Source organism: Scyliorhinus canicula, chromosome 1 (assembly GCF_902713615.1).
Source record: "Scyliorhinus canicula chromosome 1, sScyCan1.1, whole genome shotgun sequence".
NCBI classification, from domain to species: domain Eukaryota; kingdom Metazoa; phylum Chordata; class Chondrichthyes; order Carcharhiniformes; family Scyliorhinidae; genus Scyliorhinus; species Scyliorhinus canicula.
Genome location: NC_052146.1, coordinates 265,977,907 through 265,998,493, shown reverse-complemented (window position 1 = coordinate 265,998,493; position 20,587 = coordinate 265,977,907). Strand labels below are relative to the sequence as shown.

Genomic DNA, 20,587 nt, shown 5'->3' with positions numbered 1-20,587 from the left:
ATGGTAGAGTGTTGGGCGGGATTCTCCCTTCTGATGGTAGAGTGTTGGGCGGGATTCTCCTTTCTGATGGTAGAGTGTTGGGCGGGATTCTCCCTTCTGATGGTAGAGTGTTGGACGGGATTCTCCCTTCTGATGGTAGAGTGTTGGGCGGGATTCTCCCTTCTGATGGTAGAGTGTTGGGCGGGATTCTCCCTTCTGATGGTAGAGTGTTGGGCGGGATTCTCCCTTCTGATGGTAGAGTGTTGGGCGGGATTCTCCCTTCTGAACGTGCAGCCGAAGCCACACATAGCCCGATTTTGTACAGTGGGGAGTTCCAGCGAGCGGGAACTTCCCACTGTAGCGAAAGATCGAGGCACCATTTTTAAATGTTTGGAGACCCCTCCACATGTGCCGTTCCGTCTGATCCCCATTTGTGGGGACCAGTGCTGAATGATACTCGCCTGAGGTCTTCGAGGCAAAGGGATTAATCCTAAAGCCTCAGGTACCTCTGGAATATGCACATTAGAGTGAGGCTTAATGCAAAATATGATCCCTCCCATTGTGGGCGGGATTCACATCATATCATCTCGCGAGATTGCGTGAATCTTGCGAGGCATTGCGAGCTTGGTAGATCCCGGGAGCGGGGTCTCCTGGCTTTCAACGGCCGCACTGCACCGCGCCAGCTGCTTCTCAGGCGCAGCGTGGCCTTAGGATTCATTTCAGTGGTCTGCAAAATTGAACTCACGCTAATCATGACCCCATGAATAAGATTAAATACATTTAATACATGTCACATATTTTATAACAAGTTACAGAAAATGCTTAATCATTCATATAGTAATAGAACTGTCATCGACTCCAAATGGTATAAACAAAAGAAATATTTATGCTTGCTTTACTTATAGTACAAAAATAACATTAAAAAGTGCAACCTCCCTCATCCATCGGTGTTGTAACCAAGACCGTCTCCCAGGATAGGGTAATGTTGCTAACTGCACTTGTGTACCTAGACTTTGCAGGGCATGTTAATTTAACCATAGCAGTGCTTTCATTGGGCATGGAGGGAATGCATGGTTCTCACAGTCATTGTGTGCAATCAGCATGCACCTCACTTCAGACCCCTTGCTTTACATGAGTATCACTTATACTATTAGGAAAGAAACTACACAGACAGGAACCAGAGTCAGGCTACCCTTCCCCTGGGCAGTAGTCAACGAAGTGTCCCCCAGGCCTCACTCAGAACCCTGATGAGCCCCAAGCAACCTGAGGACCATAGATTTCCCACCACTATCAAGGACAGCAGGAAGATTGAAGGGCTTTATCTGTCTATCCCATTAGTTCTCTAGATTCAGATTGGGAGAGAAGTACTTTTTTCATTTGTATCCAAAGAGAAAATAGTGCTTTAATTTTGTTCCACCAATTAAGTGAAACACGCAAAGAGTCACCGCCACACTATTTCAACACCACACAATTTAGGTAACCAGTTACAGCCTTAATTGGTACAGTCACTTTGCTAATCTGTGTCTGATTCAAGACACATAAAAGAAAATAGTGAGGGCAGCACGGTGGCGCAGTGAGTTAGCCTTGCAGTCTCATGGCGCCGAGGTCCCAGGTTCGATCCCGGCTCTGGGTCTCTGTCCGTGTGGAGTTTGCACATTCTCCCCGTGTTTGTGTAGGTTTCGCCCCCACAACCCAAAAAAGATGTGCAGGTTAGGTGGATTGGCTACGCTAAATTGCCCCTTAATTGGAAAAAATGAAGTGGGCACTCTAAATTTATATTTTAAAAAAAGAAGAAAATAGTGTAAAATCTGGATTATCGGACAACTGAGGGAAAATAACTGTAAAGAGGTCTGAAAATAGAATTAAGCCTCATTAATATGGGTTCGAGCATTCAGTGCATGTCTGCTTAAGCCCAATAACAAATTTGAAAGTTTACCGGTGTTAAAAATTACAATGGTTCTGTGAAACAATTACACACTGATCAAAATGAAGTTTCTTCTGCGGCTTCAAATAAATGGTGCCACCAAAGGAAATTATGATTCTTCACACGTCACTCAACTAAAACATACCAAAGTGTATGAGAGTGTATCTGTTCTCTTGGGATGTAATGTAATGTAATAGGATGTTCTCTCCATTGTTGTATCAAAAGATGTTAGTATAAGCTCTCGAGTCTGATGTTGGTACTGGGAAAAAGTTAAAGAGGTAAATCTTCCATATGCATTATTGACATAAATATGTCACTGATTGAAAAGTATTTCAGCCCATGCGTACCTGGTATGTTGGATTCATTGACAGCTTTGGACACATTTTCCATTGCGTATTCCCTTAAAGATACATGAAAACGTGTTTCAAACAGCACCCACAGGCTCCATATTACCATCAGGTGCGAGATACAAGAATTGCTAGATTTCTCCATTTGTCAATTTTTCCTCATTTTTAATATTTGCCTATTGACAATGCTCACCGACCGACCAGATACCAAGTTATGGACTGGCAGTTTCCCAATATATTTGTCTAATTAGATGAATTGCCACTCATGTTCTGGTGATGCACAAAATGGTGTACCTCTCTACCCCTGTTGGGCTGGTATTCCAAATACCCAGCATGCTGAGCTCGAATGCAAGCCTTGCTACTGAAATAATCACAAATGGGGGCTTCTCTTCCAGGTACGAAATATGTTTGAAAGGACTCTGAAAACACAACGGACTTTGCTTCTCTTGCCTTCAAAATTTGTAACAAAACAAGGATGGTTTAGCACAGTGGGCTAAACAGCTGGCTTGTAATGCAAAACTAGGCCAGCTGCGGGGGTTCAATTCCCGTACCGGCCTGCCCGAACAGGCGCTGGAATGTGGCGACTGGGGGCTTTTCACAGTAACTTCATTAAAGCCTACTTGTGACAATAAGCGATTATTATTATTAATATTATTATGAACTGCTTCCACCTTCAAGTTTTTATCTTAGTTCATGGGTTATTTCTGTGGAACCTTGAGGCCATATTTAAAGTTCAAATTTCCACAAATTTGTGTCTACCCTGAAGTTGAAAAATGAAAATGAAAATCGCTTATTGTCACGAGCAGGCTTCAATGAAGTTACTGTGAAAAGCCCCTAGTCGCCACATTCCGGCGCCTGTCCGGGGAGGCTGGTACGGGAATCGAACCATGCTGCTGGACTGCCTTGGTCTGCTTTCAAAGCCAGATGTTCTGGTGTGCTGAGTAGGGATTTATCCAGGAGTAAGGATTAAGAACAGCCCTTTTCAATACTCAAGGCCCACAAAATTCCTAAAGGACAGATCAGCAAACAAGAATTGTGAGGATAAATAGGGCTGGGTTGTCTAGGTTTCAACTGCCCTGAACCACAGCTCGCAGTTTGGGCATCCCTGATCTATGTATGCACTAACAAGTACTTCTAAAAAGCACGTTAAAGAATATATTGAAGTACTGCAGTGCTATTTGAACAATCAATCTAATGTACAAACAATCTATACAAGACAGTAACATATTTGCTCTCACCATTGTCTGACAGCACGAGGAGATAATATAAGTGAAACAATCTGCATGTTTGAGAGTGTGGAAAATCAACTCTGCCATCAAAATATAAACAATAATTTGCTCCTTCATTTTGACACCAAACAACTGACAATAACGTAATAAAGGTCTGAAAGGAAATCCATGTGATCTGTAAAATCAATGCTCTGTTCTTGACAAGTTTGACAGTCTGACTTAATCCACGTTTTAATGTTCTCAGTCTGCAATGGCAATGGCTTCTGCAATGTCAGGTCACTTGTACTGATCAGAGGGAGTAAAAGAGGGCTGAAGAGGTGGCGTGACAACTGGGAGGCAAGGTCGCCGAGAAGCTCTCCTCATTTCAGAAGGTGACAGAAGTTTGCGAATCTTCCTGCACGAAGAAAACAAAAATATTCCTGATTGGTAAAAGATCAACACGCCAAATATCAACTCTTACCATCATATTGCAACACTTTCTCTAATATTGCCTCTTAAAAATAAATGCAAAGAGGCCTGAGGTACATGTTGTAAAATGCAAAATCTATGGAGGAAAAAGCTGTGAATCACACACTGGTCTTTCACCTTTGGGGGTCTGAATTCATACCCAGCTACGGTGGTTGACAGCAAGGGTCTGATGAGGAATGAGGTTGACTCTCAATCCAGTTCCTGAAGGCTCTGAGCTTACAACACAGAACTCTTCCTAATTCAGCACAAATTGATAATTCCACTCAAAAAGTGTGGGAATTCAAAGGAAAATAGGACAGTGGTACAGCAGTGGCAGGTGAGCGGTGAACCTCGCCAGAGTCAAAAAGTTGGAAACCTGCTGGCATAAAATCATGTTGCAATTCTCCCAATGGCGGGTTAATGGCACAAATGCCATTTGCTTCCGTTTACATCTCATGAACACTCATTAAAAATAGCGACCCATCAGCATCCCATTATGCCTTTCAATCTTGCATCACGCCAGCGGGTATTTGCGTCAGTGTCAATCCCGATTATTAATGAGCGGTGTGCAGAAGGCAGTCCTCAGTGTGCTGCTCCTGTTGCGTTGTTCATCACTCTGCTGGGGCAAACCGGTTCCTGCCCCCAATCTCCATGCCGAGCTGGTCTTCACGGACAGCACCGTGTTGCTTGAGTCTTGGAACTTCCTAAGACACTGAGTCAGATCAGCACTGCACCTGGGGTTGGGTAGTACAGGGGACTCCTTGTCCTTGGTGACACGCAGCAGTGTTTATCTGGACAGGACTGTGCTACAGGACGCATGCTGCCACGGCAACAAAGGTTTGAAGTTTAATCGGTGGTGGAGCGTGAGGTGAAGCCCGGGATGACAGAGAGAAGACCAAGGGGAAGTAAGCTGGACCCCAACAAGACTGCATGAAAAGATCACAGACTAGAGGGCCAAATGGAGACCACATTGTTTATTGGAAGAGGATGCACAAAGACTCCAGATGAGGTGGGTAACCGTCCAAGTGGGGCATGGGAACCTCACAGGTGATGGGCACTGTGATTGAATCAAGGAACAGAATTCCTCTCGAAGTTGTTAGCCTTTTCCCTCTGGGTTTCTGACATCCTGAAGAGAGTGATATGACAATGCTGGAGTGGTATTTCAATATGGCACCAGGGCCTTCGAACCAGCCAGCTAAGAGCAGGTGGACGGTCAGCTGCCAGCCCACCAAGAGAGTCAGAAGGGATCTCGCTTGTACATAACTAATGAGCTTCCAAGCACAGAATCTGGCACAGGATCCCGCCATTCTGATCACCCGCCACTCAAAATGGTGGAATTCCACCCTGAGGCTTGGTCCCTGACGTGGGAACATTTTCATTATCCAGGGCTGAGATCTCACATCCAAGAACAAAGAACAAAGGAAAGTACAGCATGCTGCCCATCTAAATTAAAATCTTCTACACTTCCTGGGTCCGTATCCCTCTATTCCCATCCTATTCATGTATTTGTCAAGATGCCCCTTAAACGTCACTATCGGCCCTGCTTCCGAATGGGAATGAGAAAAATATCAGTCATGACTGAATGGTAGAGCAGATTCGATGGGCCAAGTGGCCTAATTCTGCTCCTATGTCTTATGGTCTTATGGAAGCTACCCAACTGCAAGAAAATCATTGTGGTAGTCACCACTGTTTGTATATATTACGTATATGAGAAGTAATATGGTAAAGCTCCTGTTAGGGAGTTAGATCCCTGCCTGCTGGCTCCGCCCAGTAGGCGGAGTATAAATATGTGTGCTCACCAAGCTGCAGCCATTTCAGCAGCAGCTGCAGGAGGCAACACATCTCTGCTTAATAAAGCCTCGCTTACTCTCTACTCTTGTCTCGTCATAATTAATAGTGCGTCAATTTATTAAGCAGAGGTTTTACAGCGATGGACCTACGCATCAAGCCAGATCGCCTGCAGCTGCACCCTTAAGCAGACAACGTCACGTCGGCCTTCGACCACTGGCTAGCTTGCTTTGAAGCTGACATCGGTCAGCGACAGAACAATCCTCAGAAGCTCAGAAACTCCAGATCCTGTACACACGGTTGAGCTCTGATATTTTTCCCCTTATCCGGGTGTCGCCCAACTACGCTGAGGCCATGGCGCTTCTGAAAGAGAACTACACCCAGCTGGTCAACAAACTCTACGCCAGGCACCTCCTGTCCACACAGCAACAACTCCCCGGTGAGTCATTGGACGATTTTTGGCGTGCCCTGTACGCCCTGGCGAGGGACTGCGATTGCCAGGCAGTTTCGGCCGTTGAACATTTCGAACTCCTAATCAGGGACGCTTTCATTACGGGCATAGGGTCGGCGTACATCTTCCAGCGCCTCTTAGAAGGGGGTACGCTTGACCTCATGGCGACCAAGAAACTCGCAACCTCACTAACGGTAGCTTCCCGTAATGTACAAGCATACACCCCCCGACCGCACGGCGCCCACTCATTCACTCCACAGTTTTCCTCCTGACGGAGGAAAATGTACTTCCTTAACGTGGTCGATGAATACTGAAGATTCCCCTTCGCCATCCCATGCCGCAATATGACGTCTGCCACAGTCATCAAAGCACTCAATAGCACCTTCACTCTGTTCGGTTTCCCCACTTACGTCCACAGCGGCCGGGGATCCTCCTTTATGACTGATGAGCTGCGTCAATTCCTGCTCAGCAAGGGCATTGCCTCGAGCAGGACGACCAGCTACAACCCCTGGGGAAACGGGCAGGTGGAGCGGGAGAACGGGACGGTCTGGGAGGCCGTCCTGCTGGCCCTACGGTCTAAATATCTCCCGGTCTCCCACTGGCAGGAGGTCCTCCCCGACGCCCTCCACTCCATCCGATCGATACTTTGCACTGCGACTAATGCAACCCCCGATGACCGTCTCCTTGCTTTCCCCAGAAAGTCCACCACCGGGGTTTCGCTCCCAACGTGGCTGGCAGCTCCAGGACCCATCTCCTCCACAAGCACGTGCGGCTCCACAAGGTCGAGAGGGTGCAGCTACTCCATGCAAACCTGCAGTACGCCTACGTGGTGTTCCCCAACGGCCGCCAAGACACAGTCTCCCTCAGGGACCTGGCACCAACTGGTTTCCCCCCCCACCAACTGCCCCGGTGTCACCCATCCTCCCCCCCCCCCCCCCAGCGCACCTCACCACATCCCCCACTCCAGGACGATCCGTTCTCCCCTCCCCTTGGTCCCACCCGGGATGAAGATGAGGACCACACACTCCCGGAGTCACTGGCGACCAAGCCGGTGCCTACATCAGCCGGACTGCAGCGCTCACAACGGAGGATCAAGGCACCCGGCCGGCTAAATTTGTGAACTTTCCCCAAACTGTACACTTTAAAATGCTCAGATACATGTAAATAGTTTTTCCACCACCCCCGATGGGCTGTTTCTTTAACAGGGGGTGAATGTGGTAGTCACCACTGTTTGTACATATTACGTATATGAGAAGTAATACGGTAAGGCTCCTGTACTACAGGTACGGGGGTAGATCCCTGCCTGCTGGCCCTGCCCAGTAGGCGGAGTATAAATGTGTGTGCTCACCGAGCTGCAGCCATTTCAGCAGCAGCTGCAGGAGGTAACACACATCTGCTTAATAAAGCCTCAATTACTCTCTACTCTCGTCTCGTCGTAATTGATAGTGCATCAATCATGAATCGAGTAGCATTGGCCAGAAGCGTTTTGTTTTTCTAAGGTTAGACTCTGGATCAATCCAAAGTCTTTGCAAACCATTAAAATCAACAGACTGTGCAAGGACACGTGCATTCCAACTATAACTTGTACTACCAGGGCAGTTGAGGGGGGGGTGGGTCTTAGGGATTCAGGTTTGTTGGCCTCCAAAATAACGGGCAGGATTCTCCAACAATGGGGCTATGTCCCACGCCAGGACGTGCGACATGGCGAACTCACACTGTGGACCATGATGAACGAAGTAGGTCCCCCACCTCCTGAGACTGCACACGCCCGCAGATCGGTGCGAGCAGATCGCTTGCCTGGCCGTCTGTGAGGCCCCCACCCCCCGGTGGAGGATACCCCCAACCCCCCCGAACCAGGGTGGCTGCGGACTGAGTCCGCAGCCGCCACCGGCCGTTCCCGACAGGCAAAACGTGGTTCGAACAACGCCGTCGGGAACTCGGCCAGCTTTCCTGGGAGAATCGGCGCATGGGCCACTGTCAATGGCCCCTTAACCCCGCCGTGTAGACCGGGGAGTCGCGTCGGGCTGGATTTCGTCATTGACGCCCATTCTCCGCCCCCGCGCTGATAGCGATTTCGGAGCGGAGGCTCAGAGAATCAAACCCAATATTTGTTTTTATGGAAAACTTTACTGAAACGTAACATAATTACATTTACATATAATTTTGTTAAAGAGTGCAATAGGTTGGGAAGTAGTGCCTCTCTGTAAAAGATGTTGGATGATTACGTGGTGACATCACCAGAGGCACTTGGGAGATTTTTCCTCTTCTTCTATTTTAGATGGTGAGCAACATCAGAAGATGGCGCCGGAGCGAGGCGACTCTCTGCAAGCTCTCCCCAATGGATCCACTTTTTACTTAACTAACAATCGTTCTAACCTCTTAAAATTTAATTCCAAGACTAACATTATTACTAACCTCTCTCTTTTATCTTTTTTTTGCAGGCTTGAACATCCTCCGAGGCCCATGGAGTCCTTTTGACCTGACCCAACCCGACCTCCACGACTTGAAAGCGGATCAGGTCCAAACTGGAAGTGAAGCCCCAACCTCGATTTGGAGCCGATCCAGACCTCGGAGCTCCCAACCCGGCCGAACAATGACGCCAACCGTCGGATCGCCCGGCGAGGCCCCCGGACCTCCCAACCGACCCCCAACGACGAGACCCGACCTAACCCGATCCCGAGAGGCCCGCCCAGTGACCCGACCAGCAACCCAACCTAGCTGGAGATGGAAGAAAGAAAAATCCACGTGGAGGCCCGAGTGGGCCTACTTCAAGACCCGACCACAGGAGCGCTCAAGGAGGGAACAGACCATGGGATCCAGCCCAACCTGCCCCAGGAAGCCCCTGCCCACAACCCAGGACCCCCGAAATGGTGGAGATCCCGCGCGAGGATCCAAACGCGCTGCAAGGTATTCTCGTGCCCGCAGAATGCCGGGACACGTCCGGATCGCAAACATGCCCCCCCAGCAACCCCTCTACCTCAACCAGCAGCCAGGACCCTGCCAGAGACTCCAGAAACATAACCAGTGCCCTGGTCCCCACCAGCACCCTGGATACACCAGACGCAACCACCTACCTTCCACAAGGTCAGATTTCTCTCATTGGATCCCAGGACCATCCAGCTGCAGCCGCCAACCGAGGAAGCGAGGGAAACGCGGCGGTCTGCAGGTCAGACTGGAGCAACGCGGTTTCAAGATCCCTCTCCCCAACATACTCCTGGCAAGCGTCCAAGCAATCGAAAACAAGCTGGATGAACTTATCGCTAGACTTACCTCTCAGAGGGAAGTAAGAGACTGCTGTGTGCTCTGTTTCACAGAGACATGGCTCACCATCGCCTCACCGGACTGTGCCATACAACCTGAAGGCTTCTCATTTCACTGGGCGGACTGCACGGCATCAGCAGGCAAAGCGAAGGGTGGAGGGGTTTGCTTCCTCATCAACTCCTCCTGGTGCTTGGGTGTGGCGAACCTGGCGACCTACTGCTCCCCGGACCTGGAATACTGACCGTGAAGTGCCGGCCATACTATCTTCCATGCGAGTTCACTTCAGCCATTATCACAGCCCAGGCAGAAGTGAGGAAGGCGCTGGTCGAACTGTACCCAATTATGAACAACTACCAAACAGAACACACGGAGGCCTTGTTCATCGTGACCAGAGACTTCAACAAGGCCAACCTCAAGAGTGTACTGCCAGAATTCCACCAACACATCTCCTGTCCCACCAGGGGCGACAACACTCTTAACCACTGCTACTCAAACATCAAGGGCGCCTACCGTTCCATCACCTGACCGCACTTTGGGAAATCAGACCATAAGACCGTGCTCCTTCTCCCGGCATACAAGCAGAAACTCAAGCGGGAGAATCCAGCTAAGAAGGACGTGTAGTGTTGGTCCGAAGAAACAGAAGAGCTCTTACGTGACTGCTTAGAGACAGTGGATTGGTCCATATTTAAGAACTCAGCAACCACCTTAAATGAGTATGCCACTACTGTCACAGGCTTCATCAGCAAATGCGTGGACGACCGCGTGCCAAAGAAAGCAGTACATACGTTCCCCAATCGGAAACCATGGCTCAATCATGCGATTGACTCCCCACTGAAGGACAGGTCTGAGGCATTCAAGTCGGACGACCCTGACCTATACAGGAAATCCAGGTACAACCTCCGCAAAGCCATCCGAGTAGCCAACAGGGAATATCAAAACAAGCTCGAGTCACAGACTCTCGGCAGTTGTGGCAAGGACTAAACAACATAACGGGCTACAAAGCGAAGCCGAGCAGTATCTCCAGCAGCAGCGCACCCCTCCCCATGAACTCAATGCATTCTATGCTCGGTTCGAGCAGGAAACCAACGATACGCTGTCGAATGCCCCAGTAGCCCATAACTCACCCATACCCATCATCATAGCTTTCTAAGTCAGATCAGCTTTCCTGAAAGTGAATCCTCGGAAGGCGACGGGCACGGACGGGATACCTGGTCGTGCACTCAGATTCTGTGCAGACCAGCTGGCAGAGGTATTCACAGACATCTTTAACCTGTCCCTACTCCGCTCCGAGGTCCCCACCTTCTTCAAGAAGACCACCATCATACCGGTGCCAAAGAAGAACCAGGCAACGTGCCTCAATGATTACCACCGGTGGCCCTGACTTCAGTCATAATGAAGTGCTTCGAGAGGATGGTCATGAAGCACATCACCTCCAAACTCCCAGAACGCTTTGATCCACTGCAATTCGCATACCGCTGCAACCGGTCCATAGCAGGCGCCATCTCCCTGGCCCTACACTCATCCCTAGAACATCTCGACAACTACATCAGACTCCTATTTATTGACTACAGCTCCGCCTTCAACCCCATAATCCCAGCCAAGCTCATATCAAAGCTCCAAAACCTAGGACCTGGCTCCCACTCTGCAACTGGATCCTCGACTTTCTGACCAATAGACCACAATCAGTAAGAATAAACAGCAACACCTCCTCCACAGTAGTCCTCAATACCGGGGCCCCGCAAAGCCAGGGAGTGCGTACTCCCTGTACACACACGACTGCATGGCAAAATTTGGTTTCAACGCCATCTACAAGTTTGCTGATGATACGACCATAGTGGGCCGTATATCGAATAATGACGAGTCAGAATACAGGAGGGAGATAGAGAACCTAGTGGAGTGGTACAGCGACAACAATCTCTCCCTCAATGCCAGCAAAACTAAAGAGCTGGTCATTGACATCAGGAAGTAAAGTACTGTACACACCCCTGTCAGCATCAACGGGGCTGAGGTGGAGGTGGTTAGTAGTTTCAAATTCCTAGGGGTACACATCTCCAAAAATCTGTCCTTGTCCACCCACTTTGATGCTATCACCAAGAAAGCACAACAGTGCCTACACTTCCTCAGGAAACTAAGGAAATTCGGCATGTCCACATTAACCCTTACCAACTTTTACAGATGCACCATAGAAAGCATCCTATCGGGCTGCATCACAGCCTGGTATGGCAACTGCTCGGCCCAGGACCGCAAGAAACTTCAGAGAGTCGTGAACACAGCCCAGTCCATCACACGAACCTGCATCCCATCCATTGACTCCATCTGCACCTCCCTCTGCCTGGGGAAAGGGGGCAGCATAATCAAAGACCCCTCCCACCTGACTTACTCACTCTTCCAACTTCTTCCATCGGGCAGGAGATACAAAAGTCTGAGAACACGCACAAACAGACTCAAAAACAGCTTCTTCCCGATGTGATTGGTAAGTAAAATCTTTATTCCTTTCACTTATTTATTATTTGATATTATATTTGTAATCAGTTAAGGTAAAGGGTAAAAATGGCAGGAGCTCCCAGAACCGTGTTATGCTCCTCGTGCACAATGTGGGAGTTCAGGGATGCGGCCGATGCCCCTGGCTTTTTCATGTGCGGGAAGTGTGTCCAGCTGCAGCTCCTGTTAGACCGCATGACGGCTCTGGAGCTGCGGATGGACTCACTTTGGAGCATCCGCGATGCTGAGGAGGTCGTGGATAGCACGTTCAGTGAGTTGGTCACACCGCAGATTAGGATTGGTGATGGAGACAGGGAATGGGTGACCAAAAGGCAGAGAAAGAGCAGGAAGGCAGTGCAGGTGTCCCCTGCGGTCATCTCCCTCCGAAACAGGTATACCGTTTTGGATACTGTTGGGGGAAATGTCTCACCAGGGGAAGGCAGTAGTAGCCAGGCTCATGGCACCGTGGCTAGCTCTGCTGCACAGAAGGGTGGGAAAAAGACTGGCAGGGCTATAGTCATAGGGGATTCAATTGTAAGGGGAGTAGACAGGCGTTTCTGTGGTCGAAAACGAGACTCCCGAATGGTATGTTGCCTCCCGGGTGCTCGGGTCAGGGATGTCTCCGATCGGCTGCAGGACATACTGAAGGGGGAGGGTGAACAGCCAGTTGTTGTGGTGCATATAGGCACCAACGATATAGGTAAAAAAAGGGATGAGGTCCTACAATCAGAATTTAGGGAGTTAGGAGATAAGTTAAAAAGTAGGACCTCAAAGGTAGTAATCTCAGGATTGCTACCAGTGCCACGGGACAGTCAGAGTAGAAATTCAAGAATAGTCAGAATGAATACGTGGCTTGAGTGATGGTGCAGGAGGGAGGGGTTCAGATTTTTGGGACATTGGAACCGGTTCTGGGGGCAGTGGGACCATTACAAACCGGATGGTCTACACCTGGGCAGGACTGGAACCAATGTCCTAGGGGGTGCTTTTGCTAACAATGTTGGGGAGGTTTTGAACTAATGTGGCAGGGGGATGGGAACCGATTAGGAAGTTAGAGGTCAGCAAATAAGCAGCAACTAAAGCCAGTAAGGTACGTGACAATAAACTCAATGTGACTAAGGGGAAGAGTAGACAGGGAAGAGATGATGAACGCAAAGGTGGTCTGAGGTGCATTTGTTTTAATGTAGCAGGTAAGGCAGATGAATTTAGGGCTTGGATCAGTACCTGGGAATATGATGCTATTGGTATTACTGAGACTTGGTTGAGGAAAGGGCAGGACTGGCAGCTGAATATCCCAGGGTATAGATGCTTCAGGAGGGATAGAGAGGGAGGTAGAAGGGGTGGAGGAGTTGCATTACTCATCAGAGATGATATCACAGCTGTGTTTAAAGAGAGCACGATGGAGGATTCAAGCACTGAGGCAATATGGGTGGAGCTGAGAAATAGGAAAGGTGCAGTAACATTGTTGTGACTTTACTGCAGGCCTCCCAAAAATGAGCATGAAGTAGAGGTACAAATATGCAGACAGATTATAGAAAAATGTAGGAGCAATAGGGTGGTTGTGATGGGAGATTTTAACTTCCCCAACATTGAATGGGATTTGTGTAGTGTTGGAGGCGTAGATGGAGCAGAGTTTGTAAGGAGCATCCAGGAGAGTTTTTTAGAGCAGTATGTAAATAGTCCAACTCGGGAAGGGACCATACTGGACCTGGTATTGGGGAATGATCCCAGCCAGGTGGTTGATGTTTCAGTCGGTGATTACTTTGGGAATATCGATTACAATTCCGTAAGTTTTAGAATACTCATGGACAAGGACAAGAGGGGTCCGAAAGGAAGAGTGCTAAATTGGGGAAAGGCAGAGTATAACAAAATTCGGCAGGAGCTAGGGAATGTGGATTGGGAGCAGCTGTTTAAGGGTAAATCCACATTTGAAATGTGGAAGTCTTTTAAGGAAAGGTTGATTAGAGTGCAGGACAGACATGTTCCTGTGAAAATGAAAGATAGAAATGGCAAGATTAGGGAACCACGGATGACGGGTGAAATTGTGAGACTAGCTAAGATGAAAAAGGAAGCATACATAGGATCAAGGCAACTCAAAACTGATGAAGCTTTGGAGGAATATCGGGGAAAGTAGGACGAATCTCAAACGCGCAATAAAGATGGCTAAAAGGGGTCATGAAATATCTTTGGCTAACAGGGTTAAGGAAAATCCCAAAGCATTTTATTCGTTTGTAAGGAGCAAGAGGGTAACTAGAGAAAGGATTGGCCCACTTAAAGACAAAAGAGGAAATTTATGCGTGGACTCAGAGGAAATGGGTGAGATTCTTAATGAGTACTTTGCATCGGTATTCACAAAGGAGAGGGACAAGACGGATGTTGAGGCTCAGGATGGATGTTTAAATACTCTCGGTCAAGTTGTCATACGGAAGGGGGAAGTTTTGGGTATTCTAAAAGACATTAAGGTGGACAAGTCCCCAGGACCGGATGGGATCTATCCCAGGTTACTGAGGGAAGCGAGGGTTGAAATAGCTGGGGCCTTAATAGACATCTTTGCAGCATCCTTGAGCACGGGTGAGGTCCCAGAGGACTGGAGAATTGCTAATGTTGTCCCTTTGTTTAAGAAGGCTAGCAGGGATAATCCAGGGAATTATAGACCTGTGAGCTTGATGTCAGTAGTAGGCAAACTGTTGGAGAAGATACTGAGGGATAGGATCTATTCACATCTGGAAGAAAATAGACTTATCAGTGATAGGTAGCATGGTTTTGTGCAGGGAAGGTCATATCTTACAAATCTAATAGAATTCTTTGAGGAAGTGACAAAGTTAATTGATGAGGGAAGGGCTGTAGATGTCGTATACATGGACTTTAGCAAGGCGTTCGATAAGGTTTCCCCTGGCAGGTTGATGGAAAAAGTGAAGTCGTATGGGGTGCAGGGTGTACTAGCTAGATGGATAAAGAACTGGCTGGGCAACAGGAGACAGAGAGTAGTGGTGGAAGGGAGTGTCTCAAAATGGAGAAGGGTGACTAGTGGTGTTCCACAGGGATCTGTGCTCGGACCACTGTTGTTTGTGATCTACATAAATGACCTGGAGGAAGGTATAGGTGGTCTGATTAGCAAGTTTGCAGATGATACTAAGATTGGTGGAGTTGCAGATAGCGAGGAGGACTGTCAGAGAATACAACAAAATATAGATAGATTGGAGAGTTGGGCAGAGAAATGGCAGATGGTGTTCAATCCAGGCAAATGCGAGGTGATGCATTTTGGAAGATCAAATTCAAGAGCGGACTATGGAAGGGTCTTGGGGAAAATTGATGTGCAGGCAGATCTGGGAGTTCAGGTCCATTGTACCCTGAAGGTGGCAACGCAGGTTGATAGAGTGGTCAAGAAGGCATACAGCATGCTTGCCTTCAACGGACGAGGTATTGAGTACAAGAGTTGGCAGGTCATGTTACAGTTGTATCGGACTTTGGTTCAGCCACATTTGGAATACTGCGTGCAGTTCTGGTCGCCACATTACCAGAAGGATGTGGATGCCTTGGAGAGGGTGCAGAGGAGGTTCACCAGGATGTTGCCTGGTATGGAAGGTGCTAGCTATGAAGAAAGGTTGAGTAGATTAGGATTGTTTTCGTTGGAGAGACGGAGGTTGAGGGGGGACCTGATTGAGGTCTACAAAATTATGAGAGGTATGGACAGGGTGGATAGCAACAAGCTTTTCCCAAGAGTGGGGGTGTCAGTTACAAGGGGTCACGATTTCAAAGTGAAAGGGGGACAGTTTAAGGGAGATGTGCGTGGAAAGTTTTTTACGCAGAGTGTGGTGGGTGCCTGGAACGCTTTACCAGCGGAGGTGGTAGAGGTGGGCACGATAGCATCATTTAAGAAGCATCTAGACAGGTATATGAATGGGCGGGAACAGAGGGAAGTAGACCTTGGAAAATAGGAGACAGGTTTAGATAAAGGATCTGGATCGGCGCAGGCTGGGAGGGCCGAAGGGCCTGTTCCTGTGCTGTAATTTTCTTTGTTCTTTTGTTCTTTGTTACCAAACTCCTAAATGACCCTCTTATGGACTGACCTCATTAACACTGCACCCTGTATGCTTCATCCGATGCCGGTGCTTATGTAGTTACATTGTATACCTTGTGTTGCCCTATTATGTATTTTCTTTTGTTTCCTTTTCTTCCCATGTACTGAATGATCTGTTGAGCTGCTTGCAGAAAAATACTTTTCACTGTACCTCGGTACACGTGACAATAAACAAATCCAACCCAATCCAATCGCTGCAATAAACTCTGACAACAGGTTAAGTAACTTACCGTGTGGCAATCTGGTCATCCTTTGTCTATACTGTGAGTAAAAGTAAAAGCCACCAAGACATAACAGTTTAGAATTTGTTTGGATATCAAATTCCTAAATTTTAATAGAACTAAGGGTTAGTTTAGCTCAGTGGACTAGGCAGCTGGTTTGTAATGCAGAACAAGGCTAGCAGTGCGGGTTCAATTCCCATACCAGCTTACCCAAACAGACGCTGGAATGTGGCGACTAGGGGCTTTTCACAGTAACTTCATGCTTGTGACAATGAGAGATTATTACTATTCAGCATCTAGTCCCTTCCCACGCAATTTAATTGTCTGCAATAACTAACCTTAAGGGCTAAACCCTAAAGGGCTAACTAAACTTAAGGGCAGCACGGTAGCACAGTGGATAGCACAATTGCTTCACAGCTCCAGGGTCCCAGGTTTGATTCCGGCTTGGGTCACTGTCTGTGTAGAGTCTGCACATCCTCCCCGTGTGTGCGTGGGTTTCCTCTGGGTGCTCCGGTTTCCTCCCACAGTCCAAAGATGTGCAGGTTGGGTGGATTGGCCATGATAAATTGCCCTTAGTGTCCAAAATTCTATGATAATCTATGATTAACCTAGGACAAAAGTTTGGCACAACATTGTGGGCCGAAGGGCCTGTTCTGTGCTGTATTTCTCTATAAGCTCGAATCAGTTGGTCATAGTCATAGAGATTTTTGTCATGGACAAAGAGTCATAGAGTATAGATGGGGCCCTTTGGCCCATCAAGTCTGCACCGCCAAGACTACACTAAACCTACACTAATCCCATTTTCCAGGACTTGGCCCATAGCCTCGAGTGTTATGACATTTCAAGTGCTCATCGGCATACTTTGTAAAGGTTGTGAAGTTTCCCGCCTCCACTAGCCTGCCAGGCAGTGCATTCCAGACTCCTACTGCCCTCTGGGTGAAAGTTTCTTTCCTCAACTAGCCTATAAACCTCGTGTCTTTCACTTCAAATTATGCCCCTCGTTTTGATCCTTCAACTAAGGGGAACAGCTGCTTCCCATCACCCTGTGCATAGCCCTCATAATCTTATACCCCTCAATCAAGTGCCCCCTCAGACTTCTCTGCTCTAAAGCAAACAACCCAAGCCTATCCAACCTCTCTTCACAGCTGTTACCACAGCTTGTGGTCAAAGTCATCGCTTGGTGTGCATTACGCCATATGGAGCAAATTTCTTACTGACTTTAAATTGCTTCTAATCAGGCACTAAAATTGGCCTCACTCTTCCTGAACTAGGAAGAGGGAGGAGGTTGATGGGGGTGGCTAGGGCTTTTGGGGAGGAGTGCGCAGATGATGTGGGGGTAATAGAGGTTAGAATCTGTCGGGTTTTTCTGTTCCTGATTGTATCTAGTTAGTCAATTGTAAACTGTAGGTATTAGATGATGAGAAGTTTGGACATGTCTGTAATGCTCACAACAGTTCGGTATGCCCGAAGGTGCAGGAGGAGAAGGTGGAGGGGTTGGGTGCGCCGATTGAGCTGGAGGAGCTAGTTAAGGGGATCGGGCAGGTGCAATCAGGGAAGGCACCGGGGCCGGATGGGTTCCCGGTGGAATTTTATAAAACGTTTGTGGACCCAGTGGGCCCCTTGCTGGTGCGGACACTCAATGAAGCGTGGGAAGGGGGAACTTTGCCCCAACGATGTCGCGGGCACTGATCTCGTTAATCTTAAAGAGGGACAAGGACCCCCAGCAGTGTGGTTCATACAGGCCCATATCTCTCCTCAACGTAGATGCCAAGGTGCTGGCAAAGATCCTGGCCAGCAGGATAGAGGACTGTGTGCCAGAGGTTGTGCACGAGGACCAGACAGGTTTTGTGAAGGGAAGGCAGCTGAACACGAATGTGCGGAGATTGTTCAATGTCATCATGATGCCGGCAATTTAGGGGGAGGCAGAGATAGTGGTGGCGCTGGATGCGGAGAAGGTCTTCGATAGAGTGGAGTGGGGGTACTTATGGGAGGTGTTGGGGAGGTTTGGATTTGGTGAAAGGTTTATTAGATGGGTGAGGCTGCTATATGAGGCCCCGATGGCGTGCGTGGCCACGAATGGGAGGAGGTCGTAGTACTTCCGGCTTTACCGAGGGACCAGGCAGGGCTGCCCCCTGTCCCCCTTGTTGTTTGCATTGGCAATCGAGCCGCTGACGATGGCGTTGAGGGATTCAGAGAGGTGGAGAGGTTTAGTGCGAGGTGGGGAGGAACATAGGGTGTTGTTGTATGCCGATGACCTGTTACTGTATGTGGCGGACCCGGTGGGAGGGATGCCGGGGGAGATGGAGCTGCTAGCTGAGTTTGGGACCTTTTCAGGTTATAAACTAAATTTAGGCAAGAGTGAGGTGTTTGTGGTGCACCCTGGAGACCAGGAGGAAGGAATTGGTAGGCTCCCGCTTAGGCGGGCAGGGGAGAGTTTTAGGTACCTGGGGGTGCAGGTGGCCAGGGACTGGGGGACTCTTCACAAACATAATTTCACCAGACTTGTAGATCAAATGTAGGAGGAGTTCAAGAGGTGGGACATGCTGCCATTGTCGTTGGCGGGGAGGGTGCAATCCGTCAAAATGACGGTGCTTCCGAGGTTCTTGTTCCTCTTTCAGTGCCTGCCCATCTTTATCCCCAGGGCCTTCTTTAGGAGAGTGACTAGCAGTATCTTGAGCTTTGTGTGGGCACATGGGACTCCGACAGTGAAGAGGGTTTTCCTGGAGCGAGGGAGTGATAGAGGCGGGCTGACGCTGCCCAACCTTTTGGGGTACTATTGGACGGCCAATGTGTCAATGGTGCATAAATGGGTGATGGAGGGGGGAGGAGCGGCGTGGAAAAGAATGGAGATGGCGTCATGTAGAGGTACGAGCCTGGGTTCATGGTAACGGCGCCGTTGCCGCTCTCCCCTAACAGGTTTACCACGAGCCCAGTGGTGGCGGCGACCCTAAGAATCTGGGGACAGTGGAGATGGCATCAGGGGGAAACAGGGGGCTCGATGGAGGCTCCACTGGGTGGCAATCATCGGTTCATCCCAGGGAACAAGGATGGGGGATTTAGGGGGTGGCAAAGGGTGGGCATCAGTAAAACATAGAACATAGAACAGTACAGCACAGAACAGGCCCTTCGGCCCTCAATGTTGTGCCGAACAATGATCACCTTACTCAAACCCACGTATCCACCCTATACCCGTAACCCAACAACCCCCCCCCCCCTTAACCGTTACTTTTTAGGACACTACGGGCAATTTAGCATGGCCAATCCACCTAACCCGCACATCTTTGGACTGTGGGAAGAAACTGGAGCACCCGGAGGAAACCCACGCACACACGGGGAGGACATGCAGACTCCGCACAGACAGTGACCCAGCCAGGAATCGAACCTGGGACCCTGGAGCTGTGAAGCATTTATGCTAACCACCATGCTACCGTGTTGCCCTAAACTGAGGGACCTGTTTATTGGCGGGAGGTTTGCGGGCCTGGGGGAACTGGAAGATAAATTTGGGCTTCCCCAAGAGAACATGTTCAGATACTTGCAGATAAAGGCGTTTGCTAGGCGACAGGTAGAGGGATTCCCTTTGCTGCCCTCGCGGGGGACGATGGACAGAGTGCTATCGGGGGTGTGGGTCGGAGAGGGGAAGGTGTCTGACATCTATAAGGTAATGCAGGAGGTGGGGGAGTCGTCAGTGGAGGAGCTGAAGGCTAAATGGGAGGGGGAACTTGGGGAGCAGATAGAGGACGGGACTTGGGCGGATGCCTTGGAGAGAGTCAACTCTTCCTCTTCATGTGCGAGGCTTAGCCTCATCCAATTCAAGGTGCTGCACCGGGCCCACATGTCCGGGACTAGGATGAGTAGGTTCTTTGGGGGTGAGGACAGGTGCACCAGGTGTTCGGGGAGTCCAGCGAATCATGCCCATATGTTCCGGGCATGTCCGGCACTCAAAGAATTCTGGAAGGGAGTGGCGGGGACGGTGTCAAGGGTGGTTGGATCCAGGGTCAAACCAGGGTGGGGGCTCGCGATTTTTGGAGTTGCGGTGGAGCCGGGAGTGCAGGAGGCGAAAGAGGCCGGTGTCCTGGCCTTTGCGTCCCTCGTAGCCCGGCGGAGGATCTTGCTACAGTGGAAGGATGCGAGGCCCCCAAGTGTGGAGACCTGGATCAGTGACATGGCGGGATTTATAAAATTGGAAAGGGTTAAATTTGCCCTGAGAGTATCAGTACAAGGGTTCTATAAACGATGGCAGCCTTTTCTGGACTTCCTGGCTCAAAGATAGGTACCTTGGTCAATAGCAGCAGCAACCCGGGGGGTGGGGGGAGAGAGAGAGGTTGGGGGGGGGGGGGGGGGGGGGGGGGGCAAGGGGGGGGGGGTGTTCCTAACTATAGTT

General features: G+C 49.3%; 1 protein-coding gene across 6 annotated transcripts in view; it reads right to left on the bottom strand.

The window, feature by feature from the left end:
- mta3 (metastasis associated 1 family, member 3) overlaps positions 1 to 20,587 on the bottom strand; it is a 459,196-nt gene that overhangs the window by 95,069 nt on the left and 343,540 nt on the right. The window contains exon 18 of one of the 6 annotated variants that reach the window (XM_038812864.1): positions 2,904 to 3,873. The exons of 1 other annotated variant lie outside the window; for it this stretch is intronic. In XM_038812864.1, coding sequence (XP_038668792.1) covers positions 3,756 to 3,873 — 118 coding nt within the window. In that variant the 3' untranslated portion in view covers positions 2,904 to 3,755. Of the gene's footprint in view, positions 1 to 2,903; positions 3,874 to 20,587 lie in introns of those variants that run through there. 4 more of the 6 variants (XM_038812860.1, XM_038812831.1, XM_038812850.1 and 1 more) reach the window with 4 other exon arrangements.